Consider the following 26192-nt stretch of genomic DNA (forward strand, 5'->3'; position numbering starts at 1 on the left):
TCCCTCACATCCTTGTTCTTTCACAGTGTTCACACTGGGGTACAGGGTAAACTCATTCTGTGCATTTCAGGAGTTATGCATCCTTTGAGAGACAGGTTATGAACGATGAGGATTTTTGGTGATACTTTGTCATGGAGGAGAATTTTCAAGGGTTTGTGTGCAATAGCTGTAGAGAAGTTTCTATGCATAATACACAAACAAACCTAAAAAGGCTGCTATTGTGATGTAAAAGGAATGTTGCCACAGAGGATGTGCAAGGAAGAGTCAGTGTCCAGAGCAGTTTCCATAGCAGAATCATCATGACTTAGGCATTGCCATCCAAAAGGAGCCAGCAGACACGATGGGGGTGTCTTTCCTTCCCTTGTGTAGAGTCTGCAAAACTGCAGCATGGCACTGTGAAAATGAAGGAGCAAGACTGTGCTGCAGCGTGTGGTTTTCTTTATTTGGCTCACTCTTTTATTTACTAGACTCACTCCTGCAGCTGACATGCCAAGCAAGTAAGCAGAGGGTTTAACTAGGTGCAGCTTATCTGGCTTTTGTGTCAACATGTTCTTTTGCTATTCCTTAATGACCGAGTTGAGTTTTAAACAAAAGTGCCATTAAGATACCATTAGTTTGGTGAAGCTGGCGTCAACAGCTCCAGGTAATAAGGGGGTGTCTCTGTCCAAGGGCATGTGGACAGCATTTGTAATTCAGCCTGCTGTGGGTCAGTTCCATACCCATGACAGCCTGTGGCAGCAGTCTGTGATTTCCTCAGTTTGCTGGTTCAACCAGCACAACTTCTAAAATGCAGACGGGGAGAGCTCCAACTTTACCAGCATTTCTCTCACGTTGAGGGAAAGCATCTTTTTCTTAGAAACTCCATAATTAGAAGATTTGACTCTCAAACTTGATGCTTGTGTTTGCTGAAACAGCAATTACTTCTGTGATGAAATGTTTTAAGCAGTGTATGCTCCTGAGCGCAGGAGCTGCTGCTGCGCTGTGCCAGGACAGAACTGCCACTGCTAAGGGTGATTTTGGGGAGGCTTTTATGGCAAAACATTTTCAGCAAGTTAAAGAGAATCAATGCATGCAATGGGTTAACTGAAAAAAGGAAAGAAGCTGCTTTAGCTCTTGGCTGGAACAGAAGCATTGGCTATTAAAGAACAATTTGAACTTTCTTGACCAAGTTTCTATTTGTTTTATTCACTGGCAAAAAACAGACACAGAAACTGCAGAAAAATAATAGCCTAGTATCTTGTCCTGTTATCTTGCTTGCTACTTGAAATAACTGCTGCTAGTGGAAGGATGTTGTCCAAAAAAATGCCGTCTGTTTGAATGTACTTGTTTTGTGGGACTCCCCACACCAGGCAGTTTTCTAACAGCATGTGGTTAATTTTCCCTTGCACACTGCAGATAAAAGCGCCCATGGATACATAGAAGCCCATCCTTCGGTGAGTGTGGAAGGAACCTCTTACTATCATAGCATTTAAGAACTGTGGAACAAGCTGTGAGCTTTGCTTTTGTGATGGAGTGCCAGCCTTGCCGGCTGAATGACAGACAGTGCATTGTAGTGCTCTGCAGCAGCAGAGGAGGAATCACTGGCTGTTCCCTAACTTTCTCTTTAACATCCCTTAAACAGATGCAAGTCTGGTTTTGCAGACAGAAGATTGCTTGTTGTTCTTAGCCATGCTGGGATATGTAATTCACAACAATACACACAACTGTCTAATTAGCCCTTTTTAATTTAGTTTTAACAACTTAGAATCCATTTCTGTTAAGTTTTATGATTTAGCCTTAGTACAGCTGAGTGTGTGGCTGAATATGTATAAGGTTGTAATTGATATGGAACCGGTGAAAGGAAGTTTTAACTACTCCCCCACTCTAATTAACTCTGCCTTACCATAGCAATCCCAGAGATGTAGCCATGACATCCACATTAATATTGACCAGATTTATTAATGTTAATGTTAGTGCATTAAATAGCAAATGACTGAATGGGGATTGAGCCTTTATTTTCAGGTATGAAGCAACTTAATTGTAGGTCTGTGATTGCACAACAGAGTATGTATAATGAAAAGAAGATCATCTTTGTATATTCGCACGCTTCAGACATTCAATTGATGCCACTTTCATTATCTTTAATAAAACTTTAGTAAGCATTCCCAATAGCTTTTCCAGTGGGTATGGACCCATGGTAAATGCTGTGGTATTTTGTTCTAGCAGATACCGAGAGTGAGACAGGATGTCAGCTTTCAGACGTTACCAGCTCAGGTCTCTCCTGCAGGACGTCCCTTACTGGTATTTGTACTGGACTAAATTGATGCCATTTTAAGGAGAACACAAATGAGATGTGCACATACAGAAGAGTGCCTTTGATTTGCTTCAGCTCCCCAAGTGGCTTGTTGTAGCCAGCTTTAAAGCACTTGATAAACACTGAACAAGGCACTTTTTCAGTCTTTCTTTCACCAGCCCATTGTGACAATGTGATAGGACCCCCTGCTCTGAGTAGCTGGTGGGGGGAGATGCGCCTTGCTCTGAGAGGGCTGCATTCACCCTGGGTTATTGCTGTGGTCAGAAACAGGAAAACAGTTGAAAGATCAATGTGTTAACTTAGCACTAGGTTAAGAGGAGGATGGGGCTGAAGGAGCTTTGAAACGGTGAATTTAAGTCCTTTAGAAACAGGCAATACCCACGGGTAAAGTAGTAAAGAAGCAAACAGCCTTTCTCTCTTTCTCTCCAAACCCAAATTCCCAGCAAGATGCTGAAGGAGGCTTTGCACTTTGAAGTGTGTTAATTAACCAGCCAGTAGACACCTGTTAGCTTAATTACCTGTTACCATTTGTGCAGACACAATGCCAAAGCAATTAGCCAGTAACTGCATGGGATTTCTCGTGATAGATTCAAGTGTTACGTTCTGCGAAATCAGACTCTGAGCATGGGAAGGATTTAGTTGTTCTTAGCAAAACGTGAAAACCACCAAGACACATAAAAGACAACAGCACAGTAATGTGTAACCTTTAAGTTGTATTGTGCTGTGTGTAACTTGGAACTGCGGCCCAAAGGACTGTGTCTAGGCATGTGTCTAGGCTGGTTTCTGGTGTCTAAGCAGACTAAAGTTGTGTGCTTTAACAAACCTCCCAGGTGCAGAATGGTGACTGTCACTCGTGCTGCTTTCTGTCCACAGAGCACTAAAACAGCATCAGAACCCCCACTAGCTCCCTCTGTTTCTGAAGAAGAGGATGAAGATGATGATGAAGAGGAAGATGACAATGAACCTCCACCGGTTATCGCACCACGGCCTGAACATACAAAATCAGTAAGTCCAGCTTTGGTCAGCAGTGTGTTTGCTGTAATTCAGAGCTCTGTGTTTCTGATCAGACAGCACTTGCCATTCGTGAATGAAGATTGAGGGCTGGAGTCCTACCACAACCTAGTGCTTCACCCAAGCTGCTGACACTAGGAGGTTTGAACCTTCACATGGAGTAATGAGTTCCCTGTGATAGGGACTGTGAATTCATCTTAGTATCAGATCAGAGGTAGCATTGTCTCTTTTAATGCTACCGGTGTAGAAGTGAGCAGCTTTGTCCAAAGTATCTGTGTAGGCTGTCTTGTCATCAGTGGAGAGAGTGGTCACCAGATGCAGTTCACAGCTTTTCAGGCTTCATGGCAGAAACTGTTGCCTGGAGGTGCCTGTTCCTCCCCACAAGCTATGCAAGTAGTTAAATGAACTGCTTAGGCTACACCTTCACTTTACAAGACTGAAGGTTGAGGAGAAGAATCCTACACAGCTGTGCTTTGTAAAGAGAAGGTAGGTCTCTGATTGCAAGTCCTAATGGCCACTCCCTAAAGCTTGCAATACTGATGAGAAGTCAGTTCTGCAGTTATCATCAGAAAAGGGAAATGCTCCCTGCTTCTCTTCAGGCACGTACCAACTAAAGAGTCACATTGTTACTCATCAGAACACATGAGCATCACAAAAAAGGCTGTGGGGCCCTGGACACATCTATTTTTATATCCTTCCAACGCAGTAAGTTCATTGTTTCAGTTATCTTTCAGAAAAAACAATGAAAATTGTAAATGAAACTGGCTCTGAACTTGTGTTAAAGTGGCCTTTTGCTTCTTTCTGTTCAGTTTGAGCAGTGGACAGCAAACCCGAGCATTTTAAGAGCCTTGGATGTGGCCGAGGGCATCTTCCTAAGGGTTTGCATTTGAAATGTGATCTCAGGGGCATCTCTGCAAGCACCTTTCTGACACAGAATACTTTCTTGTCACAGATCTACACGCGCTCTGTAATCGAACCTGCCGCTGCACCAGCACCAGCTAAAGAAGCCACCACTCCCCAGCCTGAAAACTCAAACACAAGCACTTTGTACAGAAACACAGACCGGCAGCGAAAAAAGTCCAAGATGACCGATGAGGAGATCCTGGAGAAGCTGAGTATGTGTCCTGGATTTCTTGCCTGATAAAGCAGTGTGCTGTATGCGTGTCTCAGGATTGCATGCACCAAATGTTCATCCTCGGTTCAGTGTCACAGAGTCACTTATGGTGCCCTATGCAAATTTAGAGGGAGTAAGAGAGCACTTTGGATGTTCCTTCTGCCTCTGAGGGCAGCGAACAGTGGGTTGGATTTGCCTGAGCTTCCTACTGTGCTAAAGGCAAAAGCAGAGACTGTTTCTGGTTGAGCAGAGGGCTGTGACCTAGTGAACTCCTGTGTGCTAATGGCCAAATGGAACAGGAAATTTGGGTGCCTAAGTTCTCTTTAGACTCCTGAAGTGTAAAGAGAATTTTCTTGGAGCCGGAATGCTTTGCAGAAATCTGTTGGGTTTATTTGTTTGTGTTGGGGGGTTTCTTGTACCAGTAGACAGCCAGAACACTCAGCTGATTCTTTAGCCTCAAGGAGCTCTCATGCCCCAGATATTCTGTTGGTGTCATTTCTATGATAGTTTTTCCTACTTTTACTAGTATATCAGAGTTAGAAGAATCCTGTGTTTCTGTCAGAACTCTTTTGAAGCTGATACCGCGGATAGAGAGGAAGAGGTGTTTTTAATGTACTCAAAAGAAAAACAACTTTGATAACAATCCTTATTTCATTTCTTAGCTATGTGCTTATAAAGATGTATCAGAGATACGTTTGTGTGGTGTGATTGGGTGAAACTGCACTGCAGGCATTTCTCAGGAGCCAGTCTCCAGCGCATCCACTGTGTATATTCCTCACATACATGGCACTTTGTCATAGCTAATTCCCAGCCAGTTAATACTGTTAGAATCCTAACCGTTGGCCCCAAAGCCCTGTGCAGATCATGCTCTAGGAAAACACTAGGAATCAAGCCCTTTGTGATTCTGCAGTACAACTAATTTACTCTGCTGCTTGCACATAATAGCTGCCAGTGCTACGCTCCCAGATGATAAATTGTTGGGTTCGTAACGTAGCCCAGTTTACTCTGTGTCTACCATTAACTGTTAGGACAAGAAGTGGATTGATCCATGCCTCCTTGTGTTTGATCTCAAAGCCAGTAATGGTCTGTCTTTAATGGGGGCAGCTGTTTGTAAAGGGGTGCAGTCTGGCTGCGGCTTCTTAGTGGCTGTCAACGCTTGTTCTTGCGCTACGTGAACTGTTTTGTTATACCTGCCCCTGCCACTGATGGCTGCTCTGGCTGCAAAGGCTGAAGCCCTCCTTAGCTGTGAGATTTCAGCTGCTTGGGTAGAGTTTTTTGTACCCTTAGCGGGTTGACAGGACTATAAAGAACTGAATCTCTCTGCTGTTAGAGAGTATCCAAGGGGTAAGTTCAGTAGCTTTATTTGAGGGCACAATGAAGTAAATTCCAGAGCAGATAAGTTACCTGCAGGTATGTCAGCTTATAAAGGGAGGAATTACAGCTTCTACAGCCAAGGATAAATGTTTGAGGCAGGCTTCCACCATGAGATCTGCAGGTAGCCTGCGCACATGAACCCAAGTGTGCCTGGCATTGCTCAAGCGTGTGTGTCAGCCAGATTAGGACTGAGCCCTGGAGTTATTGTGGGTTATGTATTTGGAATGTTACATGCTTTCATGCTTTTTCTTTCTTATGAATTTGATACCAAGTGAGCAAGGTCTGAAGCTCTGCCTTGGGCAAACTGTGATGTGGACAATGAAAATCTTTTTGTGCTTTCATGAAGCTATCTGGAAACAGGGGTGATGCTTTTTTGTTAACAGTCCTGGGCTGATTAGCCTGTGTGGTGGTTGGGGTTTTCTCTGTTTTGGTTTAACTCTTATGACTTCTCCACCTGCCTGCTTCCCCCACAATTGATTTTTATACTTCAGGAAGATGTCCTCTGCCCTCTTTCATCTTCAGTTGCTTTCATAATTCTGTTCTGCTGGAAATAACCCTGGTTTTTTTAGAACCACTTTCATTGCAAGTTTTACTGGGGAGCAAAGCCTGTAATACTGAGATAAGATCAAACAGAATTCTGCCTGTAATGAAATCACGAATATGTCCCACTGTAATTATAAAACACAAGTGGCCCAATTCTGCTTCTTATCCACTTAATTTAGGACTTGATAAAGGAAAGTGCTTAAAGACATCAAAATGGCTGATAACATGTATCTTTTGTCCAGAGTAGGGAGTGCTGCTCTGAACTGCAGCCACGTACCAGTCACTTTGTTGATTTTAGTGCTGTCGTATTAGAATGTGCATTGGCTTAAGCACAGGAAACCAGCTACAAACAACTAACTCATGAAGCAACTACTCCAGCCTTGAAGAAAAACTCCAGAATTCTGACCTGCAAAATCGGTGGCAAATTTGGAAAATTCGATTTCAAAATGCTTATTCTGCAGTCTTGCTCTTTATTCTTTACTAACACAAACTTCCTTGAACTTCTCTGTCTGTTCGGGTAGACACCCTCTCCATTAACTAGCTGAAAATAGCACCTAGGCTGAGGCTGGCAGCACAGTGTTGTTTTCCTGTTGTCCAGCCCAGCGCAGGGTTATGGCTGTGTTTGTGTCAGTACTGCAGAGTCTGCTGGGGCTGTGCCACAGTGAGCACTCCTGATGTTCCTGCAGTGCCAGGGAAGAGGAGTGAGTGCCATGCGGCAAAGGAAGCCTCTTCTCCCACAGCTCGCATTGGGGATCTTGCCAAGGCCAGCAATGTTCTTTTAGCAGGGAGTGTACCAGATGGTGCTGATGTCCTGTCTTCGTGCCGTGCTGGCAGGCAGTATTCCTGGCCAGGCATTCAGTCAGATGCCCATTTGGATGCTAAAGCCCTCTGCTCCAAAGAAATGGCCTGGACGGGGGGGAGAGAGGTATTTGTTACTACTTACAGCGAATGGTGCATCACCTAGTTTTGTTTTGGATGCACAAGTGGACAAATAAGTGTGTGTGATACAGGAATAGTGCCAGATCAGTCAAACAAAATATGCTGTGACACACTGGAAGTCTTTCCTCCTTAATTAATCTTCAGGTATTTCAGTGATGTACCTTCCAAGTTAAATCTTTAGAAGTCACTCTCATTGAGCCATCACCTTAGGCTTCATCGTTTGTACTTGATCTGGGAAGCCACCAGACCAGAAAAAACAATATTGGTTTTGTGCTTATTCCCTCAGATTTGAGCTTATCAGGTTTTGGCTCTCACGTTTGATAAACACAGAGCAGCGAGTGCTTTAATTGCAGCTTTCAGGGGCACACGAGCTCCATGGGGCCGATGGACCCGGAGTGCTGCACGCCTGGCGCTGGGCAGGCCGGCTCTGCCTTCCCGCTGCTCCAGCGCAGAGCTGCCGGGAGGCGGCAGCACCCGGGCCGGCCTGGCTTGGCTTTGCCTGAGCCGCGGCACCTGCACTCCTCGCACTGCAGCAGCTCCTCCGTGCAGCTCTGTGTGTGTGGGTAACGCTGGTGCCTCGGGAGTCCTGGTACCCGTCACGGCTGTGTGTGCCTGGGGAGATCCGCGTGTGTGCGCTGCTGAGAGTGCAAGTGAAATGTGAGTTAGTGAGCTGGGTCAGGTTGAAGACAAGCAGTGTGGTTCTTAACATGGCACGGACAGGGTCTTCCTCAGAACCCGGTAAGAAATGGTGAGGGTCATAGTTCTTAAGGCCCCATAATTACTCATTATAACATAATCTTTGAAAACACAAAGGCATTCTTATGGCAAAGTGCCGAGAGGTTGAGAAGATCCCCTCCTGGAAACACTTTGCAGTATTCTTCCTGTTCTGAAAATGGCACCTGATGGTAAAAACTGATTCCAGAACACAAGGTGCATTTAATCTTCTGAACTATTAAACCTTCTCTTGAATCACACACGGTATTTATCCATAAAAGCTTTGTTGTTCCAGCTCTCATTAATGTTTATAGTCAACAAACACTTGCATTGGTACCTGTTCTTTTCTGACAGTGCTCTTGTGAATGATTCTCCACGTTCTTAGTCTCCTAAGGACTAACTCTCCAAAGGACTGTAGAAAATCAGTGTTTGTGGAGGCCATCTGTGCCATGGAGCTGCCTGTGGTGGTGTTACCCAACTGACTACAAAGAGTTCACAACCCCAGAGAGTGGAGCTGCAGTTCTGATCTGCTGGAAGTGGTGTCTTCATTTTAAGTGAGCATCTTTGTTTCTTTCAGGGAGCATTGTGAGTGTGGGAGATCCTAAGAAGAAATACACTCGATTCGAGAAAATTGGCCAAGGGTAAGTCCAGTCCCAGTTACTTCCACAAAAATGTGGGCTGGGTATTTTGCTGGTGTCACATCAAGCATGAAATCAGGCAAGCTCCAAACATGGTCAGTGATGGGGATGATATCCACATCGTTTATCCTAAAGAAAAAAGTCATCACAAAGGTAATGAAACGGGATGATCAGGAGGAACCAGGCTGCTGCACGGCTAGGGTCAGCAGGGCTGGGCTGAGATGTAGTGCCTTGAATGGGTGCTGATGGGCTTACTGATGGTGCCAGTTCCTGCCCACCCCTGCACTGTATGTGTATAGTTATGTCAAAGGCATGAGTAGTGTTGGAAGTGGGTAGTCTTTAGTAGCTGCTAATAAGAGCACTGCAAGGCAGCAAGAGACATGGCTGCTCGGACTGCCGGCAGAGAGCAACTTTGTACATAAGGAAAAGCAGCTTGTCCAGCATGTAGCACCTCATGGCCTCATAGGGCAGGTAAGTTAATGAACAGTGTGAGGGCTTTACAGGCACTCTGCAGTGAGCAGTAGTCAGAAGGGCTGTTCTGAAGAACAGGTCAGCTTCAGTGCTGAGTTTCTGGTTTGTCATCAGTCTCCAGTTGAGGACTTAACACGCTGCTGACGCCGGAGGGAACTTGGTTAACTTGTGCTTGATAAAGAGGCTGTGTTTGCTCAGGCAGTGTTAGCTCTTGCTAGAAAGACAAATGAGTACGGAGCCAGGAGCAGCCTGGGTTCAGGCTGGTTTTTTAACTTGTACTGCACTGCATCACAGTGACACGGATCTAATTGTGGGCCCTGGTACTTGCCTAACTGCATTAAACCCAAGATGCTACAGAAGCTTTTAAAAGGTAGATACAGATCGGGAATTGCAGTTGCTTAGAAGTAAAAGTTGGTAATGCACAATTGGAGCCCCTGCAATTAATTCACAGCTTTACTTAAATTACTCACCTTTATCTCAGCTCCTCGCAGATGGCCTGGAGCAGAGCAAAAGCATCCTAATTTAAATAGCTGGTTTTAAATGAACTCTGATAGGACTTTGCTGAGGAGCACAGCACAACATTAGCGAGTCTGAATAAATGGTGTTGGCTTTTTATGAAAACAAATTGGATTAATCTCGACAATTAGTCATAGGAAAATGCATTTGCATTTATATTAAAAGAATACATAGCGTGCCCAATGAGAACACTGTTCTCAACACACACAGTCTCTGTGCCTGTTGAACTACAATGCTTCACAAGTATTTGAGCCTGCAGGTAAAGAGGCCAGGGATCACCTCAGAATGAGCAAACTGATGTTGGCATTTTCAGTCAGTGGGACACTTGCCGGATGCATGTTCCAAGAATTCCCACCCTGGCCTCACTGCCCATGCAGATACGGACTTAAATGACGGCAGTGTAAAACTATGGTTTAGCCCAGAAGGAAACCCCATTAGGGTTTACAAGCCCCAAGCTGCTTTTAAACCCAGAAGGATTTCCTCTGATGGTGCCTTTTCCAGCCCTTCACATGATTACAGGGGAAGAACCTCTTTCAACAAGAGGCAGATGGCAAGCAAATCCCCATGCTGTCTGGTCTGCAGGTGAGCGCACCATTTGCTGCTGGTGGCTCTGCAACACAACTGATGTCTGCCACAGAGCAAAGCATCAGCACCATGAAGAGTCCTTCACGTGTCTGCTAATGGAAGCAGCTGCTGATGGCTCTTGACACACAGAGAAGCTGTCTGGGGATCCTTTGAGTAGGTGTCCATGTGTGTGTGAAACAGTATCTCCCTTAACCTGCTGTAGCTGTGACCTCACAGGACAGCTGGAGAGCTTTCCTTTGTGTAACCCACAGCCACGAAAAAAGGGGAAGAAAAACCCCAAACCAAAGCAAAACTGGTGAAAATGGAGAAAGAATAAACGTAGAGCTCACCTTCAGTGTTGAGCTATAATAATTTAGTTCGAGGTTTGGACGAGCCCTTTTTCTTCATGTTGGACATAGTTTTATCCTGGGTACTCTGCATTGCAGAGGGTGCTGCGCTGCTGGTTGAAGGAACAAAGGTATTTTTATTTATAAACACTCCAGGCAGCAGAGATCTGGGCTTGTGTTCACCCATAGGGACTAAACTGCTTCTCCTTTCTTTGCTGCTGTTTTGTTTCTAGGGCATCGGGAACTGTTTATACAGCAATTGACATCGCCACAGGACAAGAGGTACGTGCCAGCAGCCCCAGCAGAGTTTGCAGGTATTTGGGGCTTTCCCCTGTGGTACAAACTGTGGATGGGGCTTTTGGGTGCCAGTACATCTGTACTGCAAAGGTATAAATACCTCTGAAGCACAGACTGGTGTCAGCCTGCAAAATACATCTTCTGCTAAGGCTGTTCCTCCTAAGCGCGGACTGGTGTCAGTTGGCAGAATACATCATCTGCCGTCTTCAGCTTTGCTGTGGAAGCTCCTTAAGGGGAATGTGTTTCTGTGCCTCAGTAGCTGAACACTTCCCGTGGCCATCGACTTTCCAACAGCCATTACACTGAGGTATTGACTAATGCAAATTCCTTGGGGGTGTCCTGCTCCCCCTGGAAGCAGTAAGAGCCTTGGTGCTCTCTGCTTGGGTGAAGCATCAAGAGAAATGCTTCACCCATAGCTTTTAAGGCCAATTATAATAGCATTATGTTCTGACTTACATACTGTATTTTACTACATACTACATTTACAGCATAAAATCTACCTTTGGACCTGGCCGTAGATGGGTTAGCAATACAAACAGTAAAATCTAAAGCTCTGTCATAAAGCGAGGCTTCAGGAGAGCAAATGGGGTGGCCACAGGCTCTCCTGTTGCTATAAGGAGTGAATAGGTTCATTACATAGTGTAATTTCAGACAGACTTTGTCCTTATTCACAGCCAGAAAGGATGCAGGGAGGAAGTGGTATCTTTCAGAGAAGGATATATAATTAAGACAGTAGCTGTGTCTTAATTACTAAATATATTAATGCATCAGCTAGCTGATGGAGGCTGCCAGCGTTCAGTCCCAGTTTATCTTAATCACAGGTTCAGGCAGCAGTGCTATTTAGCATTTTTTCCATTATATGTTTTGCCTTCGAAGTATAATGTGAGACCTAATTAAGGAGAGCTCATGTTTAGCACGCAATTTTGTGTTCAGTCATACTGACACTAGTTGACACACACATACTGACAAATGAGAAGGTGTGTATCAAGAGCAAAGAGCTCTCCTAAACCATACAGCCATGTTTAGGTCCAGTGGCAGTGACAGCCCTTTACAGCCCACAAACTGGTCACAGGGAAGTGGGGGCCAGATATTAAGTAGCCACAGGGCCACATCTCCCCCTGAGGTGTGTGTTGGGCAGGAGGTGCTGGGAGCCCTGGGGAGGGTGTGTTTGCAGTCTTGGCTGGAGCTGGGTGCCAGGGAGGGAAGTTGGGCTGAGCCCAGAGGGATGGGGCTGGCAGAACTGGGCTCGGGAGGGAGGCCAGGAGGAGAAGCTCAACTGGAGACTGTGGGAGATGGGACCGGGCAGAGGCAGGATGGCTGCAGTGGTTCAGAGCAAAATGGATCATATTGGCAATAAATTATGTCTTAGAGAATCCTATTGCTCTTTGGTGCTACAACTTAAGATTTCTGATTTACCATTTCTGGCTGTCACCGATACATTTGGATCTTACTGGTAGTTTCTCATCTACCTGCAGTACTGCACTTTGTAACTGAGTCTGCAAGGGACCTAAGAGCCATAAGCCCTGCTTATAACCCTGGGGTTATCCATAAAATACCATAGAATGGATTAAACTTTTTTTGATCCAGAAAGTATTTGCAAATCCAAACTGTGTTGAAGAATGTTACTTAGAATTGCAAAACCCAAACGGAACAAGTTGGGAAGTACTAGGACTGGTTGTGGGGTAACCCTAGCGATCTTTTCAGTATGGCATTTTATACGAATGTGCGTGTGTTTTGTGTGTGCAGTCAGGTGTAGCAGCAGTAGCTGACATCATGATCAAAAATCAGGGACTTGCAGAAGTATTTACCTGCTGGCTTTAGGTATTTTCACAGTAGCAAAATCGCGTCCTGCTTGCAAATGCATGAATAACAATAGTGGTGATAAACTAAGGCTGTTTGAGAGCGTAGCTCCAGAGAGTGGTGTTAGAGACTGGTGGTTAAGAGTTTAAAGACCCTTTTTATAAGGCAAAATGTCAATGGCCATGTGTCCTGCACCACCCAGGCCACAGAGAAGCAGGGTGTTGTAATGTAAGTTCCTAAGCTCTTACTCCATATAACAAGAAAGTTTGGCACAGCTCTGCTACGTCATTCCAAAGCCACTCTCTCCATGTTCATTCTGACCTCGTGCAATGGACTACTCAAGTTGATGATTTTCAATGTCGTTTTAGGTGGCCATAAAGCAAATGAATCTCCAACAGCAGCCCAAAAAGGAACTAATTATTAATGAAATCCTGGTCATGAGGGAAAATAAGAACCCCAATATCGTTAACTATTTAGACAGGTAAGTAAATGGTGTTGGACAGTGGCATTATCACGTGCATGTTCATTTACGTACTGCAAGGCAGACATGAAAAACCCCTTTTGGATGCTGGCAGCAAATCGATCTCTTTATTATTTATCTACTATTTAGTGTGTGGGAGGAGATTGCACTTTGTCTGCATTAATCTCTTCTGGCAGCTGTAGTTTGAAGACTGTTCTCAGAAACCTGGATCAGCTGGATCTTTATAAAACAACAGCCTCTAGTTTCACTGCCTCCGAGTTGCTTTATTGGGTGGCTTTGGTTTACTGTTTTTTTTTAAAGTTGATAGTATTTTCTGTGTCTTATGATAAGTGCTGATAAATCATCTTAGAAATGATTTTCCTTGGGCTATTCCCGCTATTTTCCATGGCTGTGGATGCCAGGAAGACTGGGTTCTTGTTTCCAGAAACATGTAATTTGCCAGTTTTTAAACCGTTTTTCCTGTTTCTGAATGTATTTTATGTAAGGTTTTCCAGAGTGCTGACCAATTTCTGTCCTCAGTGGTACACACCCTCCTACCATGGACACTTTGAGAGCTGTGCTGCCTTGTTCCTGGAGTAAATCATGGAATTTATGTGTTAAGATGATGAACCAAATGATGTGATAATCTGTGCAAGATTTATCTGTGCCATTGCCAAACTGCATTTTTTCACTTGTTTGCCATCTAGGACGTCTTATTTCTCACTTAATGTGCTTTCTGATTTAGACTGCACAGCTTCTAAGTACTGTATAGGCTATCAGGAATGAGCTGGAAACACAACTCAGCTGTAGTCTTTTGCATAAGGTAACTCAGCTTTGCACATTCATCTCAGTGCTGCTGTGTTCTTCTTCCAGCTACCTGGTGGGTGATGAGCTCTGGGTGGTTATGGAGTACTTGGCTGGCGGCTCTTTAACCGATGTGGTTACAGAGACATGCATGGATGAAGGACAGATAGCAGCTGTCTGTAGGGAGGTAAGGGATCCTACACGTGCTTCCATTTACTCGCACAGGATGGTACTTTTAAACAGATGGTAAGAACATGAGTGATACCTTGTTCAGAGCTTTGTTTCTGTGTTGCTTTAGTAATAGGGAGAAGAAAGAACTTAAGTGAACTGCCTGCCAGTATCACTGCACTTACTATACTCTGTTATTATACTCATATACTGTTACTGTACTGTCTCTTTTTTAGTTCTGTTCTCAACTTTGCCTCTTTAAACATTTGTCTGGAGCACATCTCTACTGCATTCCTTGCCTGTAAAAGCAAACATGCTGGTGGCAGAGTTTTAAAACAACAGCAAAGAAAAATAGAGGCTCATTTATCACAGTCCTCAGCTTAAAAGGAAAGCATTCCTCCCAAAATGGTGTTTGATTCTGAAAAATTACTAACATGCTATTTCCAAATCTGCTGTAGAGCCTAACAATAAAACCTTTGTCATGCAGCCTCCAACCTGAAAGTGATCCACTTCATACTAAAGGAAGGGAATACTCTTTGGCAAACAATAGTTTCTCATGTGGATGGAGATAGCACGTTCACTGCAGCAGCAGACATTCTCTCTGTGCTTGCAGGGGATAGTCTGTAGCAATAATTGACATTTCTCTTTCAAAAGCTAATATGCCTTCATTTAGAAAGTTATTACTCAGCCAGTTGGTGCAGCACGGTGTTCCTCTTGACAGCACAATGTTCTGCCATTAGTCACAATTCATCTAGAAATTCAATCTTTTGGAGCCATTTCCTTTCTTGTGTGATGAACTCAGGTCATTAATTTTCACCCTCCTGTTTCTTTTTTGTCTGTCAGTGCCTGCAAGCGCTGGACTTCCTTCATTCAAACCAAGTGATTCACAGAGACATCAAAAGTGACAATATCCTTCTCGGAATGGACGGCTCTGTCAAACTGAGTAGGTATTCTTGGCCAGGCGCAGCACTCCCAGGATGTGGCGTGGGGCTGCTTTTGACTGACTGCCAGTTACCCAAAAGCGATGCCTGTGGTAGTGCATTAACCACTGCTGCAAGCTAAGAGCACAGTTCCAACATGCAGAGAGGTATAGGAGGGAAAAAGGTGTTGAGAGTAGCTTTGGTTTGTGCGTGTCCTTGTCGAAGGGAGGGAGTTACAGTCTCCAGCCTCAGGTGAATCAAAGCCACTGTGTGAAACTGGCCTAAAGTGGCCAGTTCAGTGTTTCCTTGGCTGCAGCGCTGACTGAACAGGGCACGGCTCCTTCTCCAGAGAGACTCAGCAGCGTGTTCTCAGCCATGTAGTGGGGCTTTCTTTTGCTTCAGCCTGCCTTTAACAATACTTGTTTTTCCCATCAGCTGATTTTGGTTTCTGCGCTCAGATCACCCCTGAGCAGAGTAAACGGAGCACAATGGTCGGGACTCCTTACTGGATGGCACCAGAAGTGGTGACAAGGAAAGCATACGGCCCCAAAGTGGACATCTGGTCTCTTGGGATCATGGCAATAGAAATGGTGGAAGGAGAACCTCCGTACCTTAATGAAAATCCTCTCAGGGTAAGGTGCAAACAAAACCAGATACCGCTCTTTCTAATCTGTCCCATGCTTTGTATCCATGAGACAGGATCCCAGTCCCATCAGCTCCACCAAGAGCTTCTGAAAATGTCACTGGAATGTACCAGCGTATCCAGTAGTTTTGGTTACATCCATGGGAGAACCTCAGAGGAGAAGGGAGCTGTAGCCAGTTCAGAAATGTGCCATTTTTGCCTTCAGTTGTGCTTGAAATTTCTCACATGGTTTTTGAACTCTGAGCTGCATCTCAATGGCAGGAATTGCTCAGCAGCAGGTTTCCCCAGTTGGGGAACTTTCCTGAAGAGCATTTCAGCTGTATCTGTGAGCAGAGCAGACTCAGAACAGTGCTGATGGCTTACCTGAGCCTTCCCCAGAGTGTCACTGGTTATAGGAATGCCAGAATTACTCATTACCAAAAACATTTCTAAAAGTACGTTTTAGCAGGGATATTTGCAGTAAACTGATGCATTTTTAATGTTTTGAAGTTTTCCCTTTTATCCTGATTCCTTAAAATGACTTTTCCTGCCAAAGAGAGAACCCCATAGTTAATATGCTTCCATAGAAGACCCTTGTGGAAAAAAAATGCATTTGCCTTGTATAAGGCAGCAAATGCACATGAGGAGAATTAGCATTACTGGTCTGGATGCTGGAAATTCCCAGCTTCCCTAACCTCAGGTGTGGATGAGGGCTCCTGGAGAAGCCTCGGGTTAGAAAGAGAACTGAATTTCTGACCTGACCAAATTCCTGTTCAGCTCTTCCTGCCTTTAGCCAGATTATTTGAGATGCTCTCTTTCTCCATACATGGCTCATCTCCTGCTGAGGTTAAGATCACTTTGAACACTTACTGCTGCAAGGCACCTTCGGGTCTGAGGAAAATAGCAGTACATTAAAATCGGGCATCTCAAGTCAGTACTATCTGTATTAGCTTCTGGACCCTTCCTCAGAGGTTGCTACCCCTGAGGTAGGAACAGCGAAGAGCTTGTGATGGACTGCCTGAAGTTCCCCAGTTGTCAGGTAGTTTTATTAAGGTAAATCAACCCCAACAGGGACAAGATCCATCCACTACTGTACATGGAACAGAGGCTTCAGTGAGAGGTTTCAGCTGCATCCAAACAGGAGAGCTTATAAGCAAGCCCTGTTTTTATAGCTGAGTTGTTTAGCTGCTGGCACACAGTGGTGGTTGGTTTAATAGGCACATGTAGACCACATTCAGGGTATTCTGCAAAGCCTGGAAACAAAAAGATGCTCTTTCATTTTTATGAATGATTGTTTTAATAAAGGAAGGCGTGCAGGAGCTGCAGTTACTGACACTAAATACATGAATAAATTATAAGGGCAATAAGGGACCTTAATCACAGAGTTAACAGCAGTCTTGATGCAACCACATTTGTGTTTCTGTGTGTAGAGCAGACGTGTCCCATGTTCCTCAGGTTCTTTCCAGCCTCACAGAAATGAACCGTTTTCCAGCCATGAGTGTCCTGGATATTTCTGTGATGGTATTTGTTTTCTCTCACTGTGATTTTCTTCCATCAGGCATATGCCTGGGGCCTGAGGGGCAAACACTGGTGTGATAAATATCCTTTGAAATGTAGGTTGGACCTCCCCATTTCCAATTTAAAAAACCCAAACCCTCAGCATTTCTGTTTGCTTTTTCATTTATTAACCACAGCACATCAGTTTCCTTCAAAACTGGAGCATGTTTTCCAAATGCTTTGGATCTTCTACAGTTTCAGGCTTCTAAATCATCTGTATATTGTTCTGCCGTGTATCTGGGTGGCCTGGATAACTTTAGGATATCGTTTTCACAGACTGCAGCTATAATTGTGTGCCAAATCCTTTCTTCTTTCTTGGTATGTTAAACAAATCAATGAGCTTATTGCCCCTTTGCAGCTACTGCAAACACTCGTTTCCTTTGTACTGCTCGTGTTTTTCTTTGCTGGCTATATCACAGGAAACCAAAAGATACATAAGAAGGCGCTTTAGCTTCTCGTAGACCTCTTTCTGTCATCCTAGAAGTATGTAAAAGGTTCAGTTGCAAGCTAAAGATGACTCTTCCTCCTGCTTCATGTGCTGTGGAGAAACAAGCCACTAAAAAGAGCTCCATTTGTCCTGGCACTCCTCGTTCACAGTCAGGTGAATGCGGCTGGAATAAAGTCTCCAAGGTTGACATTGGTGCTGCTTTACCACAGGAGAAGTAGCATCCCTTAAGTAGCACAATTTAAGAGTGGTGAGGACAGCCCTGCAGCTCGGGTCAGCTGCAGATGGACAGCAGGACCAGAGTGATGCTGTGACGTTAACGTTGTGGGAAAAGTAAAGCAACTGCCTTTTATTGTTTTACTCCAGGATAGTTCATTTGCTTTTTCAGGGTTGGAAATCTTCCTGTGTATTTAAGAGGATGACAGAGTCAATTTGGTCACAATCTATTTAAACGCCAGTCATACAGAGCTGTCATTATCATGCACGCATTTCTATGGAAGACTCCTGGGCCTATTTCTGTTCTTACTGCGGTGTATTTGAAACACATTCTGTGAGTTTAACTAGTTCAGAATTATTTACTTGTGTTTCTAAGTAACATGTTGCAAAGCCGGAAGGGACTGATCTCTCCAGCTTCTCAGCGTGTTAGACCGTGGTTACAAGTGAACCAGGCTGGATAATGCTCACCCTGTGTTTCGCAAATCTACATTGTAATTCCTGGGCAGTGGAATATCAGGAGGCCTTGCTCAGATTCATGAGCACTCCTGGGAGTGAGCATCTGTGGCTTTGCTTAAGAAACTTCAGCTTCGATTAGGCTAGATGCTGTTGAGGAGGAGAAGGGCTTGACTTTCCAAATGTTTGGGTAGGCCTGTGTGCACAGATGGGCAGCTGGATGCTTGTGCACATCATGGAAGGGAATTCACAGAGGACTCAGCAAATACTCCCAATACTCAGGTAACATTTTATTTGGGGTTTGACGTTGTTCCAGCTCTTCTGTCTGTGAAGATGACCCTGAAAACATGAAATACGTGTAGCAGATCTAATCTTACCTTTAAAAACCAAACCAAAGTAAAACCCCCAAACCACACAACCAACCAAACCACCCCACCAAAACCCCAGCACCTTTCTAAACAGGGGTTTTGAGATATAAACTGCCCCCAGTTCTTCTCACTGGAAGCTTGCCTGGAACGTGAAGATTATAGCCCAAAGGCAACATGGTCTGTTCTGCCTCTTGCCTGTTTTTCCTGAAATACTTAGTGAACATATTTCTTTCATAGTCCACTTTCTCTATGCCACCAACCCTGAGCTTCCAATAACCAAACTGCCAACACCTCCCATTTCTTCCCTGACAGTTTCTGGAATAGGGACATCATTAATGTGTTTACTTGAGTATCCAAATTAGCACAGGGCTGCCATAGGGGCTGCCATAGGAATGGAGTTACTCATTTCTCTGCTTAGACCAGTAAGTTCTCTTTTACCACATAAGCTGACCTGGAATTTGGAGGCTGCTGAAAGGCGTAGTTGCAGGTGGCCCCTGTCTGCCCAGTTACACATTTTCTTCATATTTGTGGATTCAGCTTAACGTGTGTGTGTTGAAAATGAGGTTCCAAATGTTTCTGTTTCTTTACCCAAGGAACAAGCTGATGGATATACTTTTCTTTTCATCCAGTGACCATTTTTATGAAGAACAGAGCAAGAAAACTTGGCTAGCTTTTGTTCCATGGAAGCTGTACTGCAGGGACCAGTGAGCACTGCAGAGACACATTTTTATGTAATAATCCTTTGAAATTACATAGTTGGACCAAATTCACTCTTTAAAATAGCCTGTAAAGCTAGTGTCAGTACTTAGAGGAGCAAAATGTGCTTTTGCTGATGTAGTTCTTACTAACTAGGTCAGGCAATGAAATCAGCTGTCAAGGCAGGATTGTTCTGATGTTGGAGTAGCTGTGGCTGCATCAGGGTTTTTTTGTTGGTATAGAAAAATCCTCTCTCACCTTCTGCCAGGGAAGAAGCTGCCACTGGAGACTGGACTTTAAAGTGGGGTCTATGTGAGGAGTTATGGATGTGAAAGACACAGGAGGAGTCTGGTGTTTCCTTCTTCCCTAGGCGCTGTATCTGATAGCTACCAACGGGACACCAGAGCTGCAGAACCCCGAGCGACTCTCCGCTGTATTCCGAGACTTTCTGAACTGCTGCCTGGAGATGGACGTGGACAGGAGAGGGTCTGCCAAGGAGCTGCTGCAGGTACAGTGCGAGTGGCTGGGAGTGACACAGCTCTACTGTGGGATGGCTTTTTGGAAGCTGAACTCGAAGGCATAGAATCGTAGAATAGTTATGGTTGGAAAGGACCTTAAGATCATCCAGTTCCAACCCCCTGCCATGGGCAGGGACACCTCACACTACACTGTGCCACCCAAGGCTCTGTCCAACCTGGCCTTGAACACTGCCACGGATGGAGCATTCACAGCCTCCCTGGGCAACCCATTCCAGTGCCTCACCACCCTTACAGTAAAGAATTTCCTCCTTATATCCAATCTGAACTTCCCGTTTAAGTTTGAACCCGTTACACCTTGTCCTGTCACTACAGTCCCTCCCCAGCATTCTTGTAGGCCCCCTTCAGGTACTGGAAGGCTGCTCTATCAGTCTCCAGTGCTTTTCAAATAAAAAAATGAAGTAGAAGCGTAGAATGATTGGAGTTGGAAGGAACCTTTTAAGCTCATCTAGTCCAACTCCCTGCCATGAACAGGGACATCTTCAGCTAGGTCAGGTATCCCAGAGACCCGTCCAACCTGGCCTTGAATGTCTCCAGAGATGGGGCATCTACCACCTCTCTGGGCAACCTGCTCCAGTGTCTCACCACCCTCACTGTAAAAAATCTCTTCCTTATATCTAGTCTGAATCTGTCCTTCTAGTTTAAAAACATCACCTCTTGTCCTACCACAAGAGGCCCTGCTAAGAAGTCTCTGTCTTTCTTACAGGGCCCCCTTTGAGTATTGAAAAGCCCCGGTAAGGTCTTCCTGGAGCCTTCTTTTTTCCAGGCTGAACAATCCCAATTCTCTCTGCCTTTCCTCGCAGGAGAGGTGCTCCCTGGACCTGTTTTGTATTTTGATAGTATATTCAGTCCTGCTGTGCAGGTGCCAGCCAGCACAGGAAGGGCAGTGCATGGGCTGGATGAGGCACTACTCAACCCAGAGCTGAGCCCATCAGTGCTGTCACTTGCCTGCCTGCTCTTGGTGCTGGAAAGCTGTACCTCAGTGTCCTTCAGAACAACTCACAGGCCTACATTCTATTGGGATAAAAGTTTCTGCAAGATTCTGTAGTTCCCTGAGGAATGGCTCATGCCCCTCATCTTTTTTGACAACTGAAATAGTCCATGTCTTTAGAAAAATGGAATCTTAAGTATTTCAGGTTTCCTGAAAGGAACAAGGCCCTGGGACAGCAAACAGCATTCCCACAGTGCTGCCAGGGTAAACACCCCAGCAAGCTGAAGCCACCTTGATAAATGGATTAGGAGGATTATGGACCATGCTTGCCTGTGACAGCAGGGTCCTGAACACAAGGACGCAGGTGCAGATGGTCCCCGCAGTCCTATTTCTGCAAACTCCTGGTAACCAGAGGACAAACTGCTTGAGCCTGTGAGTAACTGTGTTTGGAAAGTAACAGTTCTTTTTTTTTCCTTTGGGCAGCATCCATTTTTAAAGTTAGCCAAGCCTCTCTCCAGCCTGACTCCTCTGATCATTGCAGCAAAGGAAGCGATTAAGAACAGCAGCCGCTAGCGCTCCAGGCCGGTCTCCCATGCCAGCTCAGAGCAGGACTGAGAACAGAGACTCTGTGAAACCTCAACTCTTGTGCTGCGGGACAGGATGGATGCACACACCAACGGTCACAGTCACGGAGGTAGGAGGGAGAACAACCCAGTCCCTCGAGGAGTAAAACTTATCATTTGTCTTCTTCCTGCTTTCTGGCTCCTTAATTTATTTTTAAGATGAAACAGGGCTTAAGACAGAGAGGTGATGACCGAAAATGCTTTGCTGCCTCCACCATTCCCAAGGTAAAGCAAATTCAGTTGGAAGATTCCCTTCCTTCTCACCCTGTGAATAAGCTGTACATTCTCTTTTAAATTGTCAGTTGTTTCTTAAAGACAGAAAGTCCCTTTTACGGGTTTTTTTTGGTACGGTTGGAATTGGAGAAGGTTCTCCTTCATTCATAAACTCCAGACTGCACTGCCTTTTGAATACAGCCCCCTCGCTGGTATTTGCCCAGTCATGGTACTTGCATTGTATTTCCAACCAAAAACCCATCAAGAGTGGGGCAGACAAAACATCCTGTTGAGATACAGGTTTTCAACTGTGAATACGTAGTGTTTCGGTTCTTGGCAATTTGGTTTGTATAACTAATTGTAATCTGTTTGCCTGGATGCGAGTCTTACTGAAGTGAAAAAGCAGAAAGGTTTCTGAGCAGACTGTGCTCAGAAAGGGCTCGTCTGGTGCAAAGCTGTAGGAGAAATGTGAGAGCAGGCCCGGCCCTGCCTGGCGCTGAGCCCCAGCAGACCCCTTGCAGAGCGCAGGGCAGCCTTGGCACCTGCAGACCCAGGCCAGAGGAAGGTTCTTGTAGCAGGAGGTGGCCACAGACTGGGGCTGGGTGCATCCCTCTTCCTGGGACCGGAATAATCATCCCGTGTCAGAGCCAAACTGGCAGCAGGCTGCTCCCGAGGTGAATCCTGGCCATGCTGTGGAATGCACAGGCTGGAGGGATTAGCTGTCTTGAGTGTGTGCAGGAATAGAGAAGGGTAGAACAGAGCTGAGTTGTGGTGTCACATCAGGATGCCTGCTCTCCCAGTCTCCTGGAGCTCCTGGTTCGTAGTGTCTCTGGGAAGAAGGGGAGGAGGGTGTCAGGCTCATGTGCAGGTGAGTGTCCTTCAGGCACACGAGTTCTGACATGGAAACTCAGGCTGACAGCGTGTGAATGAGTGAGTAGCAGCTCGGATACACATGGCCAGAGCCACAGACAGCTCTCGAGGGAAGTGTGTTAAAACCTGGGGCTCTGAGCAAGAGCCAGCATATGAGATGCAGAGTGCTTTACAGACAGAGAGGCACCGGTTGCAGCTCTTGAGTTGCTGGGAGAGAGGTAATCCTGAATGTGAGTGAGGATGGTGCTTGACTAGTCCGCTGGTTTGTAAGCAGAGTTTGCTTACTCTTTGGAGCAGAATAGTTGCAGTATGCAGTTTGTGGTTTATTTATTCATTTCTGAAAGAAAGGCGCAATGTGGCTTCACTCAGAAAAAGCCATGTAGAATTCCATGTAGAATTCCATTCAGCTCCTGCATGCACACCCGGAAGCCGGCACGGGGTGGATCTTACAGCACTCTCACTTGTGTCCAGCACTCCTGTACGTACGTGCGTGTTTATTCCCCATCTCTGCACACAACTGAACCCCAGTACTTTTATAGCTGTTCGTGCTGAGTTTGAGACCGGTCGCTGCATGTCAGCAGGTCTTTCAGTCAGTCCTGTCATCAAAAATGAAGCACATTCCAGTCACCACAAGAAGGGAAGTAAGTATCTATCTGTCTCCTGTCCTCTAGCTGTAGGAACGTCCCCATCCCCTGGTGTCTATATGGCAGTTAGTTCCAGTATATGGTCAGTGGTGTGGCTACTGAATATTCCTCACGCTGAGCATGTAAATACCCATCTGTCCTAGTCCAGGCCTGAGCAATGAGCCAGGGCACGCTCTGTAACCTGCGCTTACAGATGTGTTCCCTTGCCTGACACCCAGGACATGCACATGAATACCAGCTTCACCTTGCTAGGTCTTGGGGAGTTAGTGGTCTGCACACCTTCCCAGTGAACCGTTGTTCATTCATGTGCAGATGTGCAGCAGTTTAATGGTGGGTGATGGGGAACCTGATGAAGGACCCATAAATGTAAGTGTTCAGCTTTTCTTCTCCCCCTCTCCTGACCAGGTAAATACCTTTAATTTTAGCTCTAGGTTTCAGGAAGCAGGCAAAGGGCCACCTTTGTGTTGTCCTGGCCAAGGCTGCTTTGAGTGGGATGTGCAGTTCAAGGATTCTTCAAACTTTATCTGTCCTTGAGCTGACAGGGTAGTTTCTTTTTGTGGCTGAAACTTGCAGGATCTTGCTTACCCATCCTCTCTTTGGATGAGTTTAGAGCTGATTGCTGTAATCCTCGGCGTGCATTGAATGTATAAACCATCAGTCGCCTGAGCCCACCTGTGGTAGTGACCTTGGCAGTGTTGGGTTAATGGTTGGACTTGATGAACTTAAAGGTCCTTTCCAAACTAAATGATTCTGTGATCCCAGCTGCTGGATTCATCTAGTTCCGTATTAGCAACACTGGTTTTATCAGAAAGTTTACTCTCAACCAGGCCTTGCAGGCTAAAGCTACTTTAGCTACCAGTGCTCAGCTGCTAATGCTAAAGAGACTACTCAGAAGAATGCAGTTAATCACATTTTGCTGTAACATTGAGGGAGGAAGTGAATGAACTGAGGCTATGAGTACTGTCCCTATGTCACCTCCTTTCTGGTCTTCACCCCTTTCAGGGCTTGAAACAGAGAAGAGTTTCCCTAAAGAGAGAAACTAAGCAGTGTGTTACCTTTCACAGTCTTGCTCTTCCCAGTCTCTGTGCTTGACTGATTCTGTCACTCTTCCTGTGCCCTCTGGTCTTCCTCTGCTTGGTGGCTGCTAACCAAGACTCTGCAACTGGCTTAGAGTACTTGAGATCCTCTTTTCTCTGCCCTTTGAACTCCTGCTTACAGCAGCCTTTTCAGTCTGTAAGCTTGGTCTGGAGAGGGAGTTGAAAATCCCCTTCACTTAGTGCATCACCTCCAAGAACTCGGGGCCTGACATCTGAAGGCCATCGAGGGCTCCTAGGTGCCTCAAGCTGACATGATGCTATTGCAGATGTCAGGGAATAGTGGTAGGTGGTTGGTTTTAAAGTCTGGTCCTTTGCTGCTGCACAGTATGTGCATCATGGGGTATGTGTCAGCCCAGCCACAGACCTGGGGATCAGATACAGGCACTGCTGTTACTCCTAGTGAGGTCAGTGAGAGTTTGGCTGTTGGCTTCAATGATGGCAGAACTGGTCACCTCCTGAGCTGGTGCTGGTAATGCCCAGAGCACGGGGGCTGGAGACATCCTGGGTGGGAGGGAGCTGCCTGCTGTTGTTCTTCTCCATCATGCAAAATGTCCAGGGCAGAAGGACAGCAAACAGGAAGCATGCACATCTCTTACATCCATGTCCCAGCAGCCCTTTGCTCTCCAGGTCTGTAAAGGCAATTGCATTTGTCTAGCTGTTTCTGTTTGTGTCAAGCAATGCTGCTAAATCAGTCTGTAGCACAGCAACGGGAAAAAGAGCCTCTCAGCTCTTCAGGGGCCACTCTCGTGAGCCGCCTTGGCAGGTACGTAAGTGGAAGGCTGCTGCTGTAGCTGGGAACAAGTAGCAAAGGGGTGCGCACACCGTGGCCCCAGTGATGAGGGCAGCTCCTTGGGCAGAGCCCAAAGCCCGTGTGGGAATTACTGGCAGCTTTTGTGGTGCAGGAGCGTGGTGTCTGCCCTGCGGATGCCGTGAGTACCGGCACACAGGTCAGGAAGATCTGCAACAGAATTCCACAACTCTTGACTGGGTCAGGATGTAACCGATGTAAAACTCCAGTTTAGTCCAAAGCAACCAGTTTACACCTATGCTGGTGTCTGCTAGATTACTCTTTTTCTTCAGGGTATCCAAACAAGAGTAAAGAGAGGAGGAGCCTACATTGTCATCGTTATCAGAAATGTATCTATCTCATTTTGCCGTACATTCCTTTTTTAGGACGTGTTATCTGTTTAAAAAAAAACAAGAAAAAACAGAAAAAAAGAAAAAGCTAAAAACAAAAAACAAATGTGTAGTGAAAAATCTTCTGTAACTTTGGATCAAGAGGTAACGGATCTTTTTAAAAAGAGAACTAAGTTATTTACTTTGTAAATGTGCTGATGGCATGGATCCATCTTACTGACCTCAGCATCCTTTTTTTTAAGATTTTGGGTTTTGTTTCCAATATTAAGTTATTTTAAATTGTGGTTGAAGCAATAGAAAATTGAAATATGGATTGTGCATGACTGTGTCTTGAGTGTAAAAATATTGCAGTTTGAAACTTGGACCTAAAGTATTGCAAATAAAAGTTATAAATACCAGTGATTGCGTGGGTGCAGCTTTTCCCGTAGGACCGGTGGGATGAAGGTCCACAAGCCTCCATCACCTGGGGGTAGAGCTACGTGAGCTTTAAGGTCCCAATCACCCCAAACCATCCTGTGATACTTCCAAAGAGTGCACACATGTCACTGGATGATGTGGACCAGTCACTCTAGCCCTATACATCTACATATGGTATACACATACAGGGATATAAAAGATCTATACATACATATGCACATATATATAAATATACAGTGATACGTAAAATTACACATACCTTTATATAACTGAACAAAAGTCTCATGCATGTATATTTTATAAATAAACGTATACAGGCATACATATGAGCCAGCCTTATACACTCTCCCTGGTGACCTATTTCTACACACATTTTATATATAGATATACACAG

The 26192-nt window shown here is 45.3% G+C and overlaps 1 protein-coding gene across 5 annotated transcripts in view; it reads left to right on the plus strand.

Annotated features, from left to right (window-relative positions):
- PAK3 (p21 (RAC1) activated kinase 3) overlaps window positions 1–21545 on the plus strand; it is a 168542-nt gene extending 146997 nt beyond the window's left edge. For 4 of the 5 annotated variants that reach the window (XM_061445721.1, XM_061445719.1, XM_061445722.1 and 1 more), the window contains 11 exons: window positions 1396–1433; window positions 3167–3298; window positions 4257–4419; window positions 8566–8629; window positions 10758–10806; window positions 12990–13102; window positions 13955–14072; window positions 14897–14996; window positions 15409–15605; window positions 19701–19838; window positions 21281–21545. In XM_061445721.1, coding sequence (XP_061301705.1) covers window positions 1396–1433; window positions 3167–3298; window positions 4257–4419; window positions 8566–8629; window positions 10758–10806; window positions 12990–13102; window positions 13955–14072; window positions 14897–14996; window positions 15409–15605; window positions 19701–19838; window positions 21281–21370 — 1202 coding nt within the window. In that variant the 3' untranslated portion in view covers window positions 21371–21545. Of the gene's footprint in view, window positions 1–335; window positions 498–1395; window positions 1434–3166; window positions 3299–4256; window positions 4420–8565; window positions 8630–10757; window positions 10807–12989; window positions 13103–13954; window positions 14073–14896; window positions 14997–15408; window positions 15606–19700; window positions 19839–21280 lie in introns of those variants that run through there. The other variant, XM_061445723.1, reaches the window with a different exon arrangement.
- Window positions 21546–26192: the final 4647 nt, after the last annotated feature.

The sequence above is a fragment of the Pezoporus flaviventris genome, unplaced genomic scaffold (assembly GCF_033815535.1).
Source record: "Pezoporus flaviventris isolate CSIRO_AGI_PZ_B2104156 unplaced genomic scaffold, CSIRO_AGI_Pfla_v1 ptg000005l, whole genome shotgun sequence".
NCBI classification, from domain to species: Eukaryota; Metazoa; Chordata; class Aves; order Psittaciformes; family Psittacidae; genus Pezoporus; species Pezoporus flaviventris.